Raw genomic sequence first — 19,875 nt, forward strand, 5'->3', positions numbered from 1 at the left:
GAAGAGAGGAAGAGGAGAGTGAAGAGGAGAGTGTAGAGTGAGAGGAAGAGGAGTGAAGAGGAGAGTGTAGAGTGAGAGGAAGAGGAGAGTGAAGAAGACAGTGAAGAGGAGAGGAACATGGAGAGGGAGAAGAGGAGGAGGAAGAGGAGGAAGAGGGAGAGCACACCAGAGATGGGAGCCTAGGTGTCCATGGAGTGCATCTTCCCCAAGTCCAACCATTCACCCTTGTACCACACAGCTTACTTCATGCAATGTGTCGGTCCCATTTGTTGAGTTTGGATCCGAAAAGTGCATGTACCTACATAGCTGCTTAAAGCAGTTGTGTGGCATTTTGCTAGTTATGTATGGTACCCTAACGACGGTGTCAGACGATCAGTGTGAGGACCATGCAAATGCCCCTTCCCAGAAATGCAGGCACTGGTCCCTGAAGGCATTCAAAATGCAGCTTGTGCATTCACTTTGTGATGGATACAGTGTCCGGAAGTGGGGAGCCAAGAGTGTGTCACCAGGGGGTGTGGACTGAGTTGTAACTCATCATTTGAAAGCAGGCCACTCCCTGGTGAAGTTTGAAGGGCTCAAGAGAGGGTGTGTGGTGTGCATCTGGAGTGGACGCAGGGTAAAGAGTGGGAGATGTGTATAAACGTCCTTTGGGTGCTCTGTGTTCTGTGCCACTTTGCAGGATGGGGCCGTGTGCTTCCAGAAGTTTCATGACATGATGTAGGCAAAATGCAAACACTAATGTGACAGTGTGAAATACTGTATGAATTTGTCCTCCAAATCTTATAGGGAAATTGTGTTTTGTATCTTCTCTTTGTATCAGTGTCCATCTTTGTATACTTTTTTGTTTTTCTCTGAATATTTCCCTATTTAATACTTAATACTTAATGCAAACACTCAAGTGACCGTGTGACATTTGTCCTACATATCGTATAGGTAAATTGTGTAATTTTTTTAATGGTCTTAGAACAGTTGTGTATGGTATTTTCTCTCCTTATCTAATACCTGTGGCATTCACTGAATTGTCAAAGTAGGCTACCATTTCAACATTTTGTGTCAGTCCTGGTCTGTACTAAATCTTATTGAAAATAGTCTCTGAATAGTTGTTAGCATTTTTACATTGTTACAGAAGTAAGAATCATTGTCAATCACGTAGCCTACTTTGTGTGGGTTTTGAAATACTTTCTGAATATTGTCTGGTCACATTTTTGATTTTTAAAAAATATTTATAAGTATAATGTATTTTACTTGGTACATTTTACTATATTTTTTGTTGTGGTGAGTGTTAGTTTTTTGATAGTGTCTTTACATAGAAGACAAAATGAATGTTATTCTGATTGTTGTCATATTAAAACCTCTTAAGGATTTTTTTTGTTACTTACAACCTCATGCTAACCACATTAGCCTATGTTAGCTCAACCGTCCCACAGGGGTTAGTTACACCGATCCTGTAGAGGTTTTAAAGTCTTAAGATCCTGGACTGCATCTTTAAGTAAAGGTCAACTTATCTCAAGTCTGAATAGGGCCTTATAAAGAATTAAAAGAGACTAAAAAACAGATCAGTCAGTTTAAATAAAAAAGTTTATTAACAATGTAAAATAACATAACTTTTTATTTCAGCTTTGACTACAGTACCTTCTCCATGCCCTACACATTTAGCACTATTATTAATAAGCAAGACCCATGCTCAGTCCCCACTGCCCCGCACTGACTGTGCCTTACAGAGGGAGACGCCACCTGCTTATGCCAACCAAGACTTCACCACACTATCCCAACCTGGAAAATAAGTCCGAGCGCATCGCTTAGAGAGTATGTATATACACAATTCTAAGGTCTCAATTTAAAGATAGATATTGCATGTGCAAAGGAGTTCATCTTTTTTGAGTATTGTATATAGTATATTCCTCCTTGAAGATGGAAAGTAAAAGTTGGGTGCAGGTTTTTTGTTCCTGGAAGACTAAATAAAAAGGTCAGTACAGAAAGTACAGGGACGGTAAGAAATGGAAAACAGAGAGCGAAACACAAGACTTTCTGTGCTCTGGTCTGCTTCTTCTATCTAGCAGTGTGTCCATATATACTGCAAGTGTTGTACTTGGTAACATTGTTTTTGACACCAACTTGCAGATCATATTGTGTCCCACACACACCATTCATTCATCAATTCAGCTGTATGGAAGAAAATAATGTCGACAGTAGCTGTGTTTCCATTAACTTGTCACTTGGTTTCAATTTTACTATCTTGTGTCGATAAAAACAGCTGGGCATAATGACGTCACACCTAAAAAATATATTTTTTTCCGTTAAAACCTAACGTGTCAAACAAAATGTAGTGGTTGAAGCGTTTCCATTACCCATTTAGGCAAATGACACATGAATAAATTGGCGACAGCCTGTATGCCAGCTATTTGTTTCATGTCTCAGGTAGCCCGCAAAAGCCAGCATGGAAAGAATGCAATAAATTGACTAATATTAGCCATATTTGAAACTTTCACTCCTGTAGATCTGAAATAATTGGATTGTGAAACTTTCCTGGCAACCAGAAAAGCAAGGAGAAACAATTCAGGTATTCTTGAAAGTCAGGACAATATCAGCCATTTTCATTACACACGTCGCAATATTTTTATTTTGCGACTTTGGCTTTGTCGAATAAACCTGGGTCAATGGAAACCTGCCTACTGTTTAAAATGGTCCCTCTCTCCTGAAAACCTCTGACAAACAAAAAAAAAACTCAGTTGTAATACATTTAAAATATGTTTATGACTCTTCGTTTCATTACATTGCAATTACAATTCATCTTTGTATTACAAAATTAAATTATTAAAAAATGGGGTAGGTAGCCTTTTTAACAAAAGAGAGAAATGTAATCGTATATTGGAAATGGCAGTAATAGATCGGTGGGAGACACAAGTGGTGAAGGATTGTGGTTAATGGTGTCTTTGTTGCCAAAGTAATGCTTCACGTGATGTGTTGTTCATCACACATACATAACAGTGTCATAATTGCATCGTAAAGTGTCATAACACATTCCAAAACATTACATACTATGCTATTTCCGTTATGGGGCACTGTTATGACTATGACTATCTTATGACACTATGTCATAAAGCAAATAAATATATTGGTCATGACAGGCAAATATAATTCATTCTAGTTAACATAAGTTTTTATAAAAATGTTGTCACATTTTGGCATGTCTTATGACACTACGATTTTCTTTGGACACTTATGGTTGTGCCATGAACTACACTTGAAGTAAAACGTCACCGTTGCTCCTTCAACCCAGGAAGGCGGGGCCCTTAGCTGGTTACCAGGCAACAGAGCCCAAAGAACCGCCTCTTCCTCTGTCCGACCAGTGGGTAAGGAGTCAGGTTCAGCAAGCTGCTGTCATCTGTGTACAAACACAGACAAGACAATTAATTATAAGTTCAAACTCATCTCAAAGTCATTTCAACAGTGTTTTTAACACACATAAGATCCAAGCATATAGAAACCATATGTGCGCTCCAGTCGAGGCCCTACCTTGGTTCTTCAGTGGTAAAGGCATCGTCTCCCTGAGTTTACTGAGAAGGTTCTTCATCTCTCTCATATCCCTATGAAATCATATTTACATAGTGCTAATATGTGTCTTGCTGATGTATTCAGAATTATGGTAATAACACCAACGCATGCACACACACACACACACACACACAATTGGCCCACCTCTCAGTATTGTCTATGTCTGTGGCGACTAGCCAGCAGAGCTGATGACAATCCATTGGGGAGGAGGAGGTGTCTTCTAGAATGGGTATGTCTGAGCTCTCATCTACCTTACTGTCAATCCTGGAAGGCCCACAGGAATCTTTCCCTGGAATACACACACACACTTAAATATAATAATAATAGCAATGTAACAGTAATTACATGTTTTACACAGTAAACAGTAGGGGTGTAATAGTTCACCAAACCCAAAGTTCGGTATATATATATATATATATATATATATATATATATATATATATATATATATATATATATATACATACACACCGAACTTTGGGTTTGGTGAACTATTACAGGATGGGTGGGAAAGCTCCATTTCAGAACTAGTCCAACTTTTTAGACCTCTATTTGAGGCCCAAAATAACGGTCCCTGTCACAATAGACAATGCCAGGAACATTGTGAATGATGTCACATAAACTGGACTTGGGACACAAATAGGGTGCTTTTTAATTTAACGTATTATGCCAAAGAAACAAAAATGAACTACAGTAACTGTTGAATTTCATTTTTCCACTGTATTGCAACTGTGACCCCAAAACGGTTTGGGGTCTATTTGTGTCCCAAGTCCAGTTTATGTGACATCATTCACAATGTTCCTGGCATTGTCTATTGTGACAGGGACCGTTATTTTGGGCCTCAAATAGAGGTCTAAAAAGTTGGACTAGTTCTGAAATGGAGCTTTCCCACCCGGACAAATATGCATAAATACATTTTTCAAAATAGAAGTTGTCGGATCCGAGTGAGGGAAGCAGCAGAAAAGACCATTTGTAAGCTATTTTATTAACTAGACCTGATACAGTGCAAGGAAGAGCAGGCTAATTGAGTCTGCATGGGCCTTCTTCCTGTCCTACAGTTACAAATAACTACACTTCCATTCAGATTAAATAGCAGCCTACCTGTTGTCTCTTGTTAGTTATAGCATATACTTCTCATTTAACTTTTAATTCCTTTTCATTATGTGCACATAGCTGAATACGTTAAAACAACTACAGCCTCAGATTTACTTACGAGGTAATGGCATGCAGCACAGCGTAGGCAAAGCCTACAAGCCTAGTGTTTTTATTTTTTTGTAAACAAAATAAATTATGTATTCATTCCTCGTGCCGAATCAATCGGTACAAATATGTGTAGCCTTACAGCCCTAGTAAACAGTGAATTGGATTGGAATCTGTGTAAAGATATCAAGTGTTCTCTAGCTGTCCTGTGCAGCTTCAGGGATCCCATCAGACAAGCAGACCTATGTAGGCTTCACGTCTCTGGCTATGATAGTGCTATAAAGGCTCTACGTCAGGTTATAATTTCATGTTGTTTTTTGTGAGGCATTCCCTACCTTTCCTGTGGAGCTGCAGGGACCCCAGCAGACAGACAGACTTGAGCATCTCCGTGATGTACATCTCCAGACAGCATTGCAGCTGGATGAAGAGCCTGCAGATCTCTGGGTGGATCTCTCCGTCCTCAGGCCTGTGGGACCAACACACAAATGGCAATCAATATCGAGATTACCCATGAGATAAGATGTTTACAAATGAATAAAAAATGAAAAAATGAAATGGCTTAAGTCAATAAGTATTCAACCCTTTTGTTATGGCAAGCCTACATAGGAGTAAAAATTTGCTTAACAAGTTGCATGGATTCACTCTGTGTGCAATAATAGTATTTAACATGATTTTCTAATGACTACCTCATCTCTGTACCCCACACATACAATTATCTGTAAAGGTCCCTTAACCGAGCAGTGAATTTCAACCACAAAGAGCAGGGAGGTTTTCCAATGCCTATCAAAAAAGGGCACCAACACAGCACATCATTGAGTACTACACTTCATATTTTTAAGCATGGTGTTGGCTGCATCATGTTACACATCATGTTATGTGTATGACTCCAACACCATCATTCCGTTTGCAGACAACACAACAGTGGTAGGCCTGAACACCGACAACGACGAGACAGCCTTAGGGAGGAGGTCAGAGACCTGGCCGGGTGGTGCCAGAAAAACAACCTATCCCTTAACGTAACCAAGACTAAGGAGATGATTGTGGACTACAGGAAAAAGCAGGACCTCTACACCAGGCGGTGTCAGAGGAAGGCCCTGAAAATTGTCAAAGACCCCAGCCACACCAGTCATAGACTGTTCTCTCTACTACCGCATGGCAAGAGGTACCGCAGTGCCAAGTCTAGGACAAAAAGGCTTCTCAACAGTTTTTACCCCCAAGCCATAAGACTCCTGAACAGGTAATCAAATGGCTACCCGGACTATTTGGATTGTGTGCCCCCCCAGCCCCTCTTTCTACGCTGCTGCTACTCTGTTTATCAGAGACAGTGGGGCAAAAAAGTATTTAGTCAGCGACCATTTGTGCAAGTTCTCCCACTTAAAAAGATGAGGCCTGTAATTTTCATCATAGGTACACTTTTTTTTATTTCACCTTTATTTAACCAGGTAGGCTAGTTGAGAACAAGTTCTCATTTACAACTGCGACCTGGCCAAGATAAAGCATAGCAGTGTGAAGAGACAACAACACAAAGTGACACATGGAGTAAACAATAAACAAGTCAATAACAAAGTAGAAAAAATAAAAAAAAGAGTCTATATACATTGTGTGCAAAAGGCATGAGGAGGTAGGCGAATAATTACATTTTAGCAGATTAACACTGGAGTGATAAATTATCAAATGGTCATGTGCAGGTAGAGATACTGGTGTGCAAAAGAGCAGAAAAGTAAATAAATAAAAACAGTATGGGGATGAGGTAGGTAAATTGGGTGGGCTATTTACCGATGGACTATGTACAGCTGCAGCAATCGGTTAGCTCCTCAGATAGCAGATGTTTAAAGTTGGCGAGGAAGCTAAGTCTCCAACTTCAGCGATTTTTGCAATTCGTTCCAGTCACAGGCAGCAGAGAACTGGAAGGAAAGGCGGCCAAATGAGGTGTTGGCTTTATGGATGGTCAGTGAGATACACCTGCTGAAGCGTGTGCTACGGGTGGGTGTTGCCATCGTGACCAGTGAACTGAGATAAGGCGGAGCTTTACCTAGCATGGACTTACACTTCAACACTTTACCTAGCACTTCAACTATGACAGACAAGATTAGAAGAAAAAAAATACAGAAAAATCCCATTGTAGGATTTTTAATGAATTTATTTGCAAATTATGGTGGAAAATAAGTATTTAGTCAATGAAAGTTTCTCAATACTTTGTTATATACCCTTTGTTGGCAATGACAGAGGTCAAACGTTTTCTGTAAGTCTTCACAAGGTTTTCACACACTGTTGCTGTTATTTTGGCCCATTCCTCCATGCAGATCTCCTCTAGAGCAGTGATGTTTTGGGGCTGTTGCTGGGCAACACGGACTTTCAACTCCCTCCAAAGATTTTCTATGGGGTTGAGATCTGGAGACTGGCTAGGCCACTCCAGGACCTTGAAATGCTTCTTACGAAGCCACTCCTTCGTTGCCCAGGCGATGTGTTTGGGATCATTGTCATGTTGAAAGACCCAGCCACGTTTCTTCTTCAATGCCCTTGCTGAATGGAAGGAGGTTTTCACTCAAAATCTCACGATACATGGCCCCATTCATTCTTTCCTTTACACGGATCAGTCGTCCTGGTCCCTTTGCAGAAAAACAGCCCCAAAGCATGATGTTTCCACCCCCATGCTTCACAGTAGGCACAGTGCCTTGCGAAAGTATTCGGCCCCCTTGAACTTTGCGACCTTTTGCCACATTTCAGGCTTCAAACATAAAGATATAAAACTGTATTTTTTTGTGAAGAATCAACAACAAGTGGGACACAATCATGAAGTGGAACAACATTTATTGGATATTTCAAACCTTTTTAACAACTCAAAAACTGAAAAATTGGGCGTGCAAAATTATTTAGCCCCCTTAAGTTAATACTTTGTAGCGCCACCTTTTGCTGCGATTACAGCTGTAAGTCGCTTGGGGTATGTCTATCAGTTTTGCACATCGAGAGACTGAAATTTTTTCCCATTCCTCCTTGCAAAACAGCTCGATTATGTTGTCCTGGATTCAGGTCTGGACTTTGACTTGGCCATTCTAACACTTGGATATGTTTATTTTTTAACCATTCCATTGTAGATTTTGCTTTATGTTTTGGATCATTGTCTTGTTGGAAGACAAATCTCCGTCCCAGTCTCAGGTCTTTTGCAGACTCCATCAGGTTTTCTTCCAGAATGGTCCTGTATTTGGCTCCATCCATCTTCCCATCAATTTTAACCATCTTCCCTGTCCCTGCTGAAGAAAAGCAGGCCCAAACCATGATGCTGCCACCACCATGTTTGACAGTGGGGATGGTGTGTTGCTTTTACGCCAAACATAACATTTTGCATTGTTGCCAAAAAGTTCAATTTTTGTTTCATCTGACCAGAGCACCTTCTTCCACATGTTTGGTGTGTCTCCCAGGTGGCTTGTGGCAAACTTTAACCGACACTTTTTATGGATATCTTTAAGAAATGGCGTTCTTCTTGCCACTCTTCCATAAAGGCCAGATTTGTGCAATACACGACTGATTGTTGTCCTATGGACAGAGTCTCCCACCTCAGCTGTAGATCTCTGCAGTTCATCCAGAGTGATCATGGGCCTCTTGGCTGCATCTCTGATCAGTCTTCTCCTTGTATGAGTTGAAAGTTTAGAGGGACGGCCAGGTCTTGGTAGATTTTCAGTGGTCTGATACTCCTTCCATTTCAATATTATCGCTTGCACAGTGCTCCTTGGGATGTTTAAAGCTTGGGAAATCTTTTTGTTTCCAAATCCGGCTTTAAACTTCTTCACAACAGTATCTCGGACCTGCCTGGTGTGTTCCTTGTTCTTCATGATGCTCTCTGCGCTTTTAACGGACCTCTGAGACTATCACAGTGCAGGTGCATTTATACGGAGACTTGATTACACACAGGTGGATTGTATTTATCATCATTAGTCATTTAGGTCAACATTGGATCATTCAGAGATCCTCACTGAACTTCTGGAGAGAGTTTGCTGCACTGAAAGTAAAGGGGCTGAATAATTTTGCACGCCCAATTTTTCAGTTTTTGATTTGTTAAAAAAGTTTGAAATATCCAATAAATGTCGTTCCACTTCATGATTGTGTCCCACTTGTTGTTGATTCTTAACAAAAAAAGACAGTTTTATATCTTTATGTTTGAAGCCCTGAAATGTGGCAAAAGGTCGCAAAGTTCAAGGGGGCCGAATACTTTCGCAAGGCACTGTATGGTGTTCTTTGGATGCAACTCAGCATTCTTTGTCCTCCAAACACGACGAGTTGAGTTTAAACCAAAAGGTTATATTTTGGTTTCATCTGACCATATGACATTCTCCCAATCTTCTTCTGGATCATCCAAATGCTCTCTAGCAAACTTCAGACGGGCCTGGACATGTACTGGCTTAAGCAGGGGGACACGTCTGGCACTGCAGGATTTGTGTCCCTGGTGGCGTAGTGTGTTACTGATGGTAGGCTTTGTTACTTTGGTCCCAGCTCTCTGCAGGTCATTCACTAGGTCCCCCCGTGTGGTTCTGGGATTTTTGTTCACCGTTCTTGTGATCATTTTGACCCCACAGGGTGAGATCTTGCGTGGAGCCCCAGATCGAGGGAGATTATCAGTGGTCTTGTATGTCTTCCATTTCCTAATAATTGCTCCCACAGTTGATTTCTTCAAACCAAGCTGCTTACCTATTGCAGATTCAGTCTTCCCAGCCTGGTGCAGGTCTACAATTTTGTTTCTGGTGTCCTTTGACAGCTCTTTGGTCTTGGCCATAGTGGAGTTTGGAGTGTGACTGTTTGAGGTTGTGGACAGGTGTCTTTTATACTGATAACTTCAAACAGGTGCCATTAATACAGGTAACGAGTGGAGGACAGAGGAGCCTCTTAAAGAAGAAGTTACAGGTCTGTGAGAGCCAGAAATATTGCTTGTTTGTAGGTGACCAAATACTTATTTTCCACCAGAATTTGCAAATAAATTCATTCAAAATCCTACAATGTGATTTTCTGGATTTTGTTTTCTCATTTTGTCTGTCATAGTTGAAGTGTACCTATGATGAAAATTACAGGCCTCTTAAGTGGGAGAACTTGCACAATTGGTGGCTGACTAAATACTTTTTTGCCCCACTGTATATCTCTGGTTAATAAAGCCAAATCAACATATTTATTGAATTGTGTATTGGAGAGCGGTGGCTAAAACAGGCAGTCCTTTTGTCACCTCAGAACAGATTGTAAAGAATGATGCTCTAACAGACTCACATCATTTATTTTCATTTCAACCATTTGATGTCTATAATGTTAAGTGCCTTGCTAAAGATCGATGTAAAACATCCACAGGGTTGATTCACCTGACCCCTTCTTACTACCGCTCTCTGCCCCACTCATTGTTGAATCTTTAACCTGTATTTTTTACTTAATAATTGCTACTGGTGTTATCCCTAAGATTTGGAAAGAGGCACATTCATGTCCTCCCCCTACATACAGTAAGGGCAAAAATCCTTACTGCCCAATCTTCAAGTTATCTTGACTAGACAAGGTATCCAGTTAACTTCTTGATGCACCCATCCCGTTAACGGGATCATTTTCGTCAACATCCACTGAATTGCACAGTGCCAAATTCAAATTAAATTACTAAAAATATTACATTTTTATGAAATCACAAGTGAAATATAGCAAAACACAGCTTAGCTTGTTGTTAAACCACCTGGTGTGTCAGATTTCAAAAAAGCTTTACAGTGAAAGCTATCCAAGTGTTTATGTAAGGACATCTCTCTCAGCAGACAAAACATTACAAACAGCTAGCAGCAAAGTAGATTGGTCACGAAAGTCAGAAAAGCACCTTACCTTTGATCTTCAGATGTTTGCACTCACGAGACTCCGAGTTACACAATAAATGTTCCTTTTGTTCCATAAAGATTATTTTATATCCAAAATACCTCCATTTGGTTGGCGAGTTATGTTCAGTAATCCACAGGCTCGAGTGGTCACGACGGGGCAGAAGAAATTTCCAAATAGTATCCGTAAAGTTTGTAGAAACATGTCAAACGTTTTTTATAATCAATCCTCAGGTCGTTTTTACAATAAATAATCGATAATATTTCAAACGGACAGTAGCTTTTTCAATAGGAGAGAAAATGTCTGCTCCAAGCTGTTGGCGCATACAAAACTCTGCTGGCACCCAGCCATCCACTGATGCGATGTGATCGTTCTTGCTCATTTTTCAGAATAAAAGGCTGAAACTATGTCTAAAGACTGTTTACAACATGTGGAAGCCATAGGGAAAGGAATCTGGTTGATATCCCTTTAAATGGAGGGAAGGCATGCAATGGAACAGGGAGATTTCAAAATAGAAGGCACTTCCTCTTTGGATTTTCCTCAGGGTTTCGCCTGCAATATCAGTTCTGTTATACTCACAGACAATATTTTGACAGTTTTGGAAACTTTAGAGTGTTTTCTATCCTAATCTGACATTATTATATGCATATTCTAGATTCTGGGCCTGAGAAATAGGCAGTTTCATTTGGGTACGTTTTTCAAGAACTTTTTAACTTCTCACTATTTTAAATATGTACTAATCTGTTTTTAGATCTGGACATATCACTGTTTCAGCCACTATGCTTGTTTAAGATGTGTTAGATTACCTAGATCACATAAAACATTGTGCTGCCTTATTTATAGACATTTCCAAGGCATTTGACACCATTGACCCTTCCCTACTCATTCAAAAACTGGATAAGGAGTCTTGCAAATGGTTTAAGAACTATTCGACAGACATGACACAATGTGTGCCTTCTGATGGTGTAAAGTCTTTGATTCCTTGATATTATGAAGTGTTGATTTTGTTACCTGTTCTCGTTACTATTTACACAAATGACATTGGTCTATTTATTAAATCCTGTAATATTCATCTGTATGCAGACGATACGGTTATGTATAACTTTACACCGAATGTTGACCAAGCTTTGTTAAAGCTGCAATCTGATTTTGGCGGTCCTATTCTGTGAGCTTGTGTGGCCTATCACATTGCGGCTGAGCCATTGCTGCTCCTAGACGTTTCCACTTCACAATAACAGCACCGACAATTGACCGGGGCACCTCTAGCAGGTCAGAAATTTGACGTACTGACTTGTTGGAAAGGTGGCATCTTATGATGAGGCCACGTTGAAAGTCACTGAGCTCTTCAGTAAGGCCATTCTACTGCCAATGTTTGTCTACGGAGATTGCATGGCTGTGTGTTCGATTTTATACACCTGTCAGCAACGGTTGAAATAGCAGAATCCACAAATTTGAAGGGGTGACCGCATACTTTTGTATACAGTTGAAGTTGGAGGTTTACATACACCTTAGCCAAAGAATTTTAAACTCAGTATTTCACAATTCCTGACATTTAATCCTAGTAAAAATTCCCTGTTTTAGGTCAGTTAGGATCACCACTTTATTTTAAGACTGTGAAATGTCAGAATAATAGTAGAGAGAATCATTTATTTCAGCTTTTATTTCTTTCATCACATTCCCAGTGGGTCAGAAGTTTACATACACTCAATTAGTATTTGGTAGCATTGTCTTTAAATTATTTAACTTGGGTCAAACGTTTCAGGTAGCCTTCCACAAGCTTCCTATAATAAGTTGGGTGAATTTTGGCCCATTCCTCCTGACAGAGCTGGTGTATCTCAAAATCAAATCAAATCAAATGTATTTGCACATACACATGGTTAGCAGATGCTAATGCGAGTGTAGCGAAATGCTTGTGCTTCTAGTTCCGACAATGCCGTAATAACCAACAAGTAATCTAGCTAACAATTCCAAAACTACTACCTTATAGACACAAGTGTAAGGGGATAAAGAATATGTACATAAAGATATATGAATGAGTGATGGTACAGAGCGGCATAGGCAAGATACAGTAGATGGTATTGAGTGCAGTATATACATATGAGATGAGTATGCAAACAAAGTGGCATAGTTAAAGTGGCTAGTGATACATGTATTACATAAAGATGCAGTAGATGATATAGAGTACAGTATATACGTATACATATGAGATGAATAATGTAGGGTATGTAAACATTATATTAGGTAGCATTGTTTAAAGTGGCTAGTGATATATTTTACTGAGTCAGGTTTGTCGGTCTCCTGGCTCGCACACGGTTTTTCAGTTCTGCCCACAGATTTTCTATACGATTGAGGTCAGGGCTTTGTGATGGCCACTCCAATACCTTGACTTCGTTGTCCTTAATCCATTTTGCCACATCTTTGGGAAGTTTGCTTTGGGTCATTGTCCATTTGGAAGACCCATTTGAGACCAAGCTTTAACTTCCTGACTGATGTCTTGAGATGTTGCTTCAATATATCCACATCATTTTCCTCCCTCATTATGATCTATTTTGTGAAGTGCACCAGTCCCTCCTGCAGCAAAGCACCCCCACAACAGGATGCTGCCACCCCCGTGCTTCACGGTTGGGATGGTGTTCTTCGGCTTGTAAGCCTCCCCCTTTTTCCTCCAAACATAACGATGGTCATTATGGCCAAACAGTTATATTTTTGTTTAATCAGACCAGAGGACATTTCTCCAAAAATGATGATCTTTGTCCCGATGTGCAGTTTTTTATGGTGGTTTTGGAGCAGTGGCTTCTTCCTTGCTGAGGTTATGTCGATATAGGACTCGTTTTACTGTGGAAAAGATAAAAAAAAAAGATCTTTTTGTTCCCATTTCCTCCAGAATATTCACAAGATCCTTTGATGTTGTTCTGGGATTGATTTGCACTTTCTGCACCAAAGTACGTTCATCTCTAGGAGACAGAACGCCTCTCCTTCCTGAGTGGTATGACGGCTGCGTGGTCCCATGGTGTTTATACTTGCGTACTAGTGTTTGTACAGATGAAAATGTTAACTTCAGGCATTTGGAAATTGCTCCCAAGGATGAACCAAACTTGTGGAGGTCTACAATTTTTTGTCTGAGGTCTTGGCTGATTTCTTTTGATTTTCCCATGATGTCAAGCAAAGAGGCACTGAGTTTGAAGGTAGGCCTTGATATACATCCACAGGTACACCTCCAATTGACTCAAATTATGTCAATTAGCCTATCAGAAGCTTCTAAAGCCATGACATAATTTTCTGGAATTTTCCAAGCTATTTAAATGCACAGTCAACTTAGTGTATGTAAACTTCTGACCCACTGGAATTGTGATACAGTGAATTGTAAGTGAAATAATCTGTCTGTAAACAATTGTTGAAAAAATTACTTGTGCCATGCACAAAGTAGATGTCCTAACCGACTTGCCAAAACTATAGTTTGTTAACAAGGAATTTGTGGAGTGGTTGAAAAATGAGTTTTAATGATTCTAACCCTAGTGTATGTAAACTTCCGACTTCACCTGTGTATAGTGTACCCCTTATCTTACCTCATTTGCTCACATCGTATATAGACTTGTTACTACTGTATTATTGACTGTATGTTTGTTTTACTCCATGTGTAACTCTGTGTCGAACTGCTTTGCTTTATCTTGGCCAGGTTGCAATTGTAAATGAGAACTTGTTCTCAACTTGCCTACCTGGTTAAATAAAGGTGATATATATATATATATATATATTTTTAAACCTCACTTCCCTGCTGAAATATAAAAATCTGAGATACCAAATCCGTTGGGCAGGGTTGGTTTACTCTTGAGGTCCCACTTGTCTCCACAAAGTTTGGTAAATCCTACCTTTTGTTTTAATGGACCATAGTTATGGAATACCTTACAAAACTAATTACAACTGGATTCCTGTGGTAGATAGGGTCATTTAAAACTCTGTTGGCAAATAATTTAATACATTTAAAAAAACATGCATATCCATAGTGTGTTCTACGCTGCAATCACAAAAATGTACAGATCAGTCAGATCAAAAATCAAAGCTCACACAGGCCACTCTAAACTGAAAGCAGAGTCTGAAACCGAAATAACATTTCCAAGCTGAGGTTTTAAATGAAGGCTGTGGCCCAGGTCTGTGAGAGAGAACAATAGTAGTCTTTCAACACCAGGGACAGCGACAGCTACTTACCCCGAAATGACTGACAGGCTCTGGTGTGCAGCTCTTGCCATCTCACAGCCTTTAGTTCGCGTCTTGTGCATCTCGGCCCGTATTGAGGGGCAGTCGACGGAGATCTCGCCAATGGAGATGACCAGTTCACGATACAGAGCCACAAGTGTGTTAAACTCCTGGACGATCTGGGGGGAAATGAAATAAACATAATTTAAGATTATTTGGACCTCGGATATAGGTTCCTCTGTCACGAGCCACAGCAAGACCTTGCAAAGTTCTTCCATGTAAAGTGCATTCGGAAAGTATTTAGATATCTTGACTTTTTCCAACAAATTTTACGTTACAGACTCATGCTAAAATGGATGAACCCCCCCCCCCCCCCCCACAATACCCCATAATGACAAAGCAACAACTGTTTTTTAGATTTTTTGGGGCCAATTTATAAAAAATAAACTGAAATATCACATTTACATAAGTATTCAGACCCTTTACTCAGTACTTTGTTGAAGCGCCTTTGGCATTGATTACAGCCTTGAGTCTTCTTGTGTATGATGCTATAAGCTTGGCACACCTGTATTTGTAGAGTTTCTCCCATTTCTCCCATTCTTCTCAGATCCTGTCAAGCTCTGTCAGGTTGGATGGGGAGCGTTGCTGCACAGCTATTTTCAGATCTCTCCATGGATGTTCGATTAGGTTCAAGTCCGGGCTCTGACTGAGCCACTCAAGGACACTCAGAGATTTGTCCTGAAGCCACTCCTGCATTGTCTTGGCTGTGTGCTTAGGGTCGTTGTCCTGTTGGAAGGTTAACCTTCGCCCAGTCTGAGGTACTGAGCGCTCTGGAGCAGGTTTTCATCAAGAATCTCTCTGTACTTTGCTCCTTTCATCTTTCCTTTGATCCTGACTAGTCTACCAGTCCCTGCCGCTGAAAAACCTCCCCACAGCATGATGCTGCCACCACCATACTTCACCTTAGGGATGGTACCAGGTTTCCTCCAGATGTGACACTTGGCATTCAGGCCAAAGAGTTCAATCTTGGTTATATCAGAACAGAGAATCTTGTTTTTCATGGTCTGAGAGTCCCCTATGTGCCTTTTGGCAAACTCCAAGCAGGCTGTCATGTGCCTTTTAATGAGGAGTGGCTTCCGTCTAGCTACTCTACCATAAAGGACTGGATTGGTGGAGTGCTGCAGAGATGGTTGTCCTTCTGGAAGTTTATGTCATCTCCACAGAGGAATTCTGGAGTTCTGTCAGAGTGACCATTGGGTTCTTGGTCTCCTCCCCGACCAAGGCCCTTCTCCCCCGATTGTTCAGTTTGGCCGGACGGACAGCTCTAGGAAGAGTGTTGGTGGTTCCAAACTTCTTCCATTTAAGAATGGAGGATGTGTTCTTGGGGACCTCCAATGCTGCAAAAAAAATGTTGGTACCCTTCCCCAGATCTGTTCCTCCACACGATTCTGTCTCGGAGCTCTATGGACAATTACTTCGACCTGATTTTTGCTCTGACATTTTTGCACTGTCAACTTTGGGACCTTATATAGACAGTTGCCTTTCCAAATCATGTCCAATCAACTGAATTTACCACCAATCAAGTTGTAGAAACATCTCAAAGATGATCAATGGAAACGGGATGAACATGTGCTCAATTTGGAGTATCATAGCAAAGGGTCTGAATACTTATATAAGGTATTTCTGTTATTTATTTGTATAAAAAAAAATAACACATTTCTAAAAAATTGGGTAATGTGGGTAGATTGATGAGGGAAACATTTTTTAAATCCATTTTAGAATAAGGCTGTAACATATCAAAATGTCACAAAAGTCAAGTGGTCTAAATACTTTACAAATGCACTTTAGGTTAGATATTGCAGGCTACTGTAAACATATGTGGCTTTCTCATGGGGAATTGTAAACATTTCACCAGCAGACACAGTTGCAATAGGCCTACTTGCGACAGCAGTTGCCAGAACAACATATTGACCTGTAGGTTAGATCATAGCAATAGTCATCCTTTTTTCACAGGTGGGCTGTCAATTTAGCAGCTTTAGGTTTTTACAGTGGGCACACAATGAAGACTTCCGCACTGCAGGTTCAATAACTACCTTAGCTATTCAGCACCATCCTATGGACAGCAGCTCCACGCCTTTCAGTCCATTGTTCCTCTCTAAACCAGAGCATATCTTGAATAAATTGACAGCAATTTCCAAAAAAGCACTGATCCCTGAACAGGGGTATTATTCTAACCTCCACAATACAAAAGATAGGCTAATCAATATTGATGCCTAACAATATTGATGCCTAACAACATTAGGTATATAGGATATGAAATTACAAAGTGAACGTACATTATGTACAATTAATTAATTATTAATAGATGACAACACATTATGCTAAGTTCGGGCTATGTGTATCGAACGAAGTAGAGCATTGAATCCTTTGGACGGGACAACGCTTTTCATTTCTACCAGCGCTCGAGACTCAGGAGCATTCTGCTGTTCTCCGGGTACTGAGACTCAATGACGTTCACTGGTGCACAGTATGAGCGGGGAGAGAATACATACGGATGGTTCTGCAAACACCTGTCAAATCAGTGGCCATCTGCGTCCATCAAAACAGAGCCGTTAGACAACACTAATGTAGGCGATATTGGAGATCACCCCAAATCCTCGTCAGTCGGGCATTCAACACTTGATGCTCCAAAATGCAAATCCCACCATCGCAATCAATGACAAAAAAACGTGTAAAAAAACATGAGCAGGTCAATTTGTCTTCTCTGCAACAACAGCAACGCAAATGGATTTCATTTGCACAGACAATAGGCCTACATATAATGGAGGGGGGGGGGGGGTGCATTTGCAGTTTGTTGCAGTTTAAACAGCCAATATCAGTGCAAACGGATGAAATTACTTTCAAGAAAGAAATAAAGAAAAGGGTGGATGACCACGCGACTTTAGCTGCAACATGCAGAGGAAATAAACATTGTGAGGTAAATGGCGCGAGCTCGATACCTACCATTCTACAGTCTGTCACCGCGCGCTGGGCTTTGCGTGTGCTCTCCGTGCTCTCCCTCCTCTCCGGGTCTCGGTAGGAAGCCTTGCCGATCTGGAAGATGTTCCCGGCGGATCTGGGGCGGTCCTTGCGCCCATTCGGTGCAGAACTCATGCATACACATCCAGTAGTAAAACAGCTCTAATACAGAACGTTAAACCCCACCACCACCACCAATATCCCGTTCTCTCTTTCGTTTGTGGGCTAGGCTGTTTTGGTGACGAGACAGTTTATCTGTGGTTTATTCTTGCTCTCTCTCTGCTGTCTAAGAAAAAGCTGATATTTTTCTCTCTCTAAGAAAGTCTAAGAAAAAGCAGAAATGTTTGCAGGCATTCCTCAGAGCGCAGAAGTACCGGATGAGCGCTCGCGACTCCTCTCCGCATTGCCTCGACTGCAAAGGGGGCGCGAGTCACCTTCACTACAGCTGATAGTATACGGTAACGGAAGCCTATGTACACACCCGACCCGGGATCCAGCTAGCTGAAGTGTCCTTCCTAGCGCACCGCCGCTGTGTTGGTCGGTGGAAAGCAATCGCATTCACTGGCATTCACCAAATGCAACCATTTCTTATAATTGCGCGTTTCCATTAAACACTAATAAGACGGATTGAATAGGATCTTCAGCAATGTATGCAAACCCTCTCTTTTGGAAACGCAAAAACGTCGAAATAAAAAAAGCAATGTCACTTAATGCAATTCTAACACCTGCTTCATCACTAACCCACTGGAAACCGACTGGAAATCTATTCCTGGTTGCCAATATGCCGATTTTGCTCCCAAGGTCTTTTTCTTCGAGTTTCTCCAGCGTGTATCTAACCTTGCCTTGGTGAGACAAGAGACGAGCGGAGCAGTTGCTACAGGCCTGACGTGGCTGGCAACACTGCACACCCATAGGGCAGGAATACTAACTAATAGGACCCAGCAAACCAGACTCACTGATATAGGCTAGCCTATAGGCTCGAGTGAAATGTGTATTCTCATTAGGCTCGAGTGAAATGTGTATTCTCGTTAAATAGCCTAGTCTAGGCCGAACATGGACATTGGTTATAATTTGAAACAACTAGCTGTAGGCCAATTTGAAAAAATAAATTAAAGTTATGACTATTAGGCTAAATCTGGTTCATCCCAGTTTATAGACTTAACCAAAATTCAAAGAAATGTACGTTTTGTAAGCTTAATTAATTAACGTTAGTTTGTGACATGGTCAAATATCAGTTAAAACAGGATATCGAGATGACGTCTGGACCTTTATGTGTCGACCTACAATAGATTCAATGCAGTGTCCAAAGTGCATTGCTACAACACCGCTTGCACCTGAACACAGTGTTTTGCGTAGGCTAATTAGTCTGTTTCGAATTTGTTATGTAACATAATTAAACTAATTAAAACAAGAGTTACAATAGACTAGATGTTTGTTTTTTGTAATATTTAATTACCTAGGCCTGCCGGTCTAAATTGTAGAAATGCGTTGTTCATTGCGTCTCTTGCGCTCCTCTTCATGGTGCGTGACCATTTATCTCCAAGGAGACAAATTCAAGTTAACAACATACAGTTGGCTCTAGTGCGTGCTCTACGCAAAAAAAAAAGGCAAAAGACAGGAGAGCAAGTTCTGCAACAATCACCAGCAGTAGCCTAATACAAATGGATGTCAATCTCTCAAGTTTGGAAACAGAGGTACCATTTAACAAACCGGAAGTAGTTCTCACTATTTTACACATTAATTATGTGTACGAAATAGAAGCAAGACCAGAATAACTGGTTGGCGGAGCCGCAAGGTAAAGGTTAGCTAGCTAACGTTTTGAAAAAACACTTAGGCCTAACTAACTTGAGCTTCCGTTGGCTGGATCAAGTCTGTTTGAAATTTCACTCTGTCTAACGTTGGGCAATCTAGCTAGCTTTTGTAAACATTAGAATTTCACAAAACTAAATGTTAGCTATGGTTTTCTCCCCCAGGTTTGCCACTGCTCTAAAAGTATTACAGTCGCTAAATCCGTTGATAGTTTTCAGTGGTGACTGTCTGAGCCCTTCCTTGCTAAGTACAGTCACCAAGGGAAAGCATATG

General features: G+C 40.7%; 1 protein-coding gene across 1 annotated transcript; it reads right to left on the reverse strand.

Annotated features, from left to right (window-relative positions):
* Window positions 1-1,560: 1,560 nt before the first annotated feature.
* Window positions 1,561-19,418, reverse strand: rgs7bpa (regulator of G protein signaling 7 binding protein a). The gene is made up of 6 exons (XM_021606533.2): window positions 17,779-19,418; window positions 14,788-14,954; window positions 5,091-5,221; window positions 3,700-3,844; window positions 3,517-3,587; window positions 1,561-3,385 (listed from the first exon to the last, which is right to left on the reverse strand). Exons 1-6 carry the CDS (start codon window positions 17,926-17,928, stop codon window positions 3,294-3,296), a joined length of 756 nt encoding a protein of 251 aa, XP_021462208.2. The 5' UTR covers window positions 17,929-19,418; the 3' UTR covers window positions 1,561-3,293.
* Window positions 19,419-19,875: the final 457 nt, after the last annotated feature.

Source organism: Oncorhynchus mykiss, chromosome 6 (genome assembly GCF_013265735.2).
Source record: "Oncorhynchus mykiss isolate Arlee chromosome 6, USDA_OmykA_1.1, whole genome shotgun sequence".
In the NCBI taxonomy this organism is placed as follows: Eukaryota; Metazoa; Chordata; class Actinopteri; order Salmoniformes; family Salmonidae; genus Oncorhynchus; species Oncorhynchus mykiss.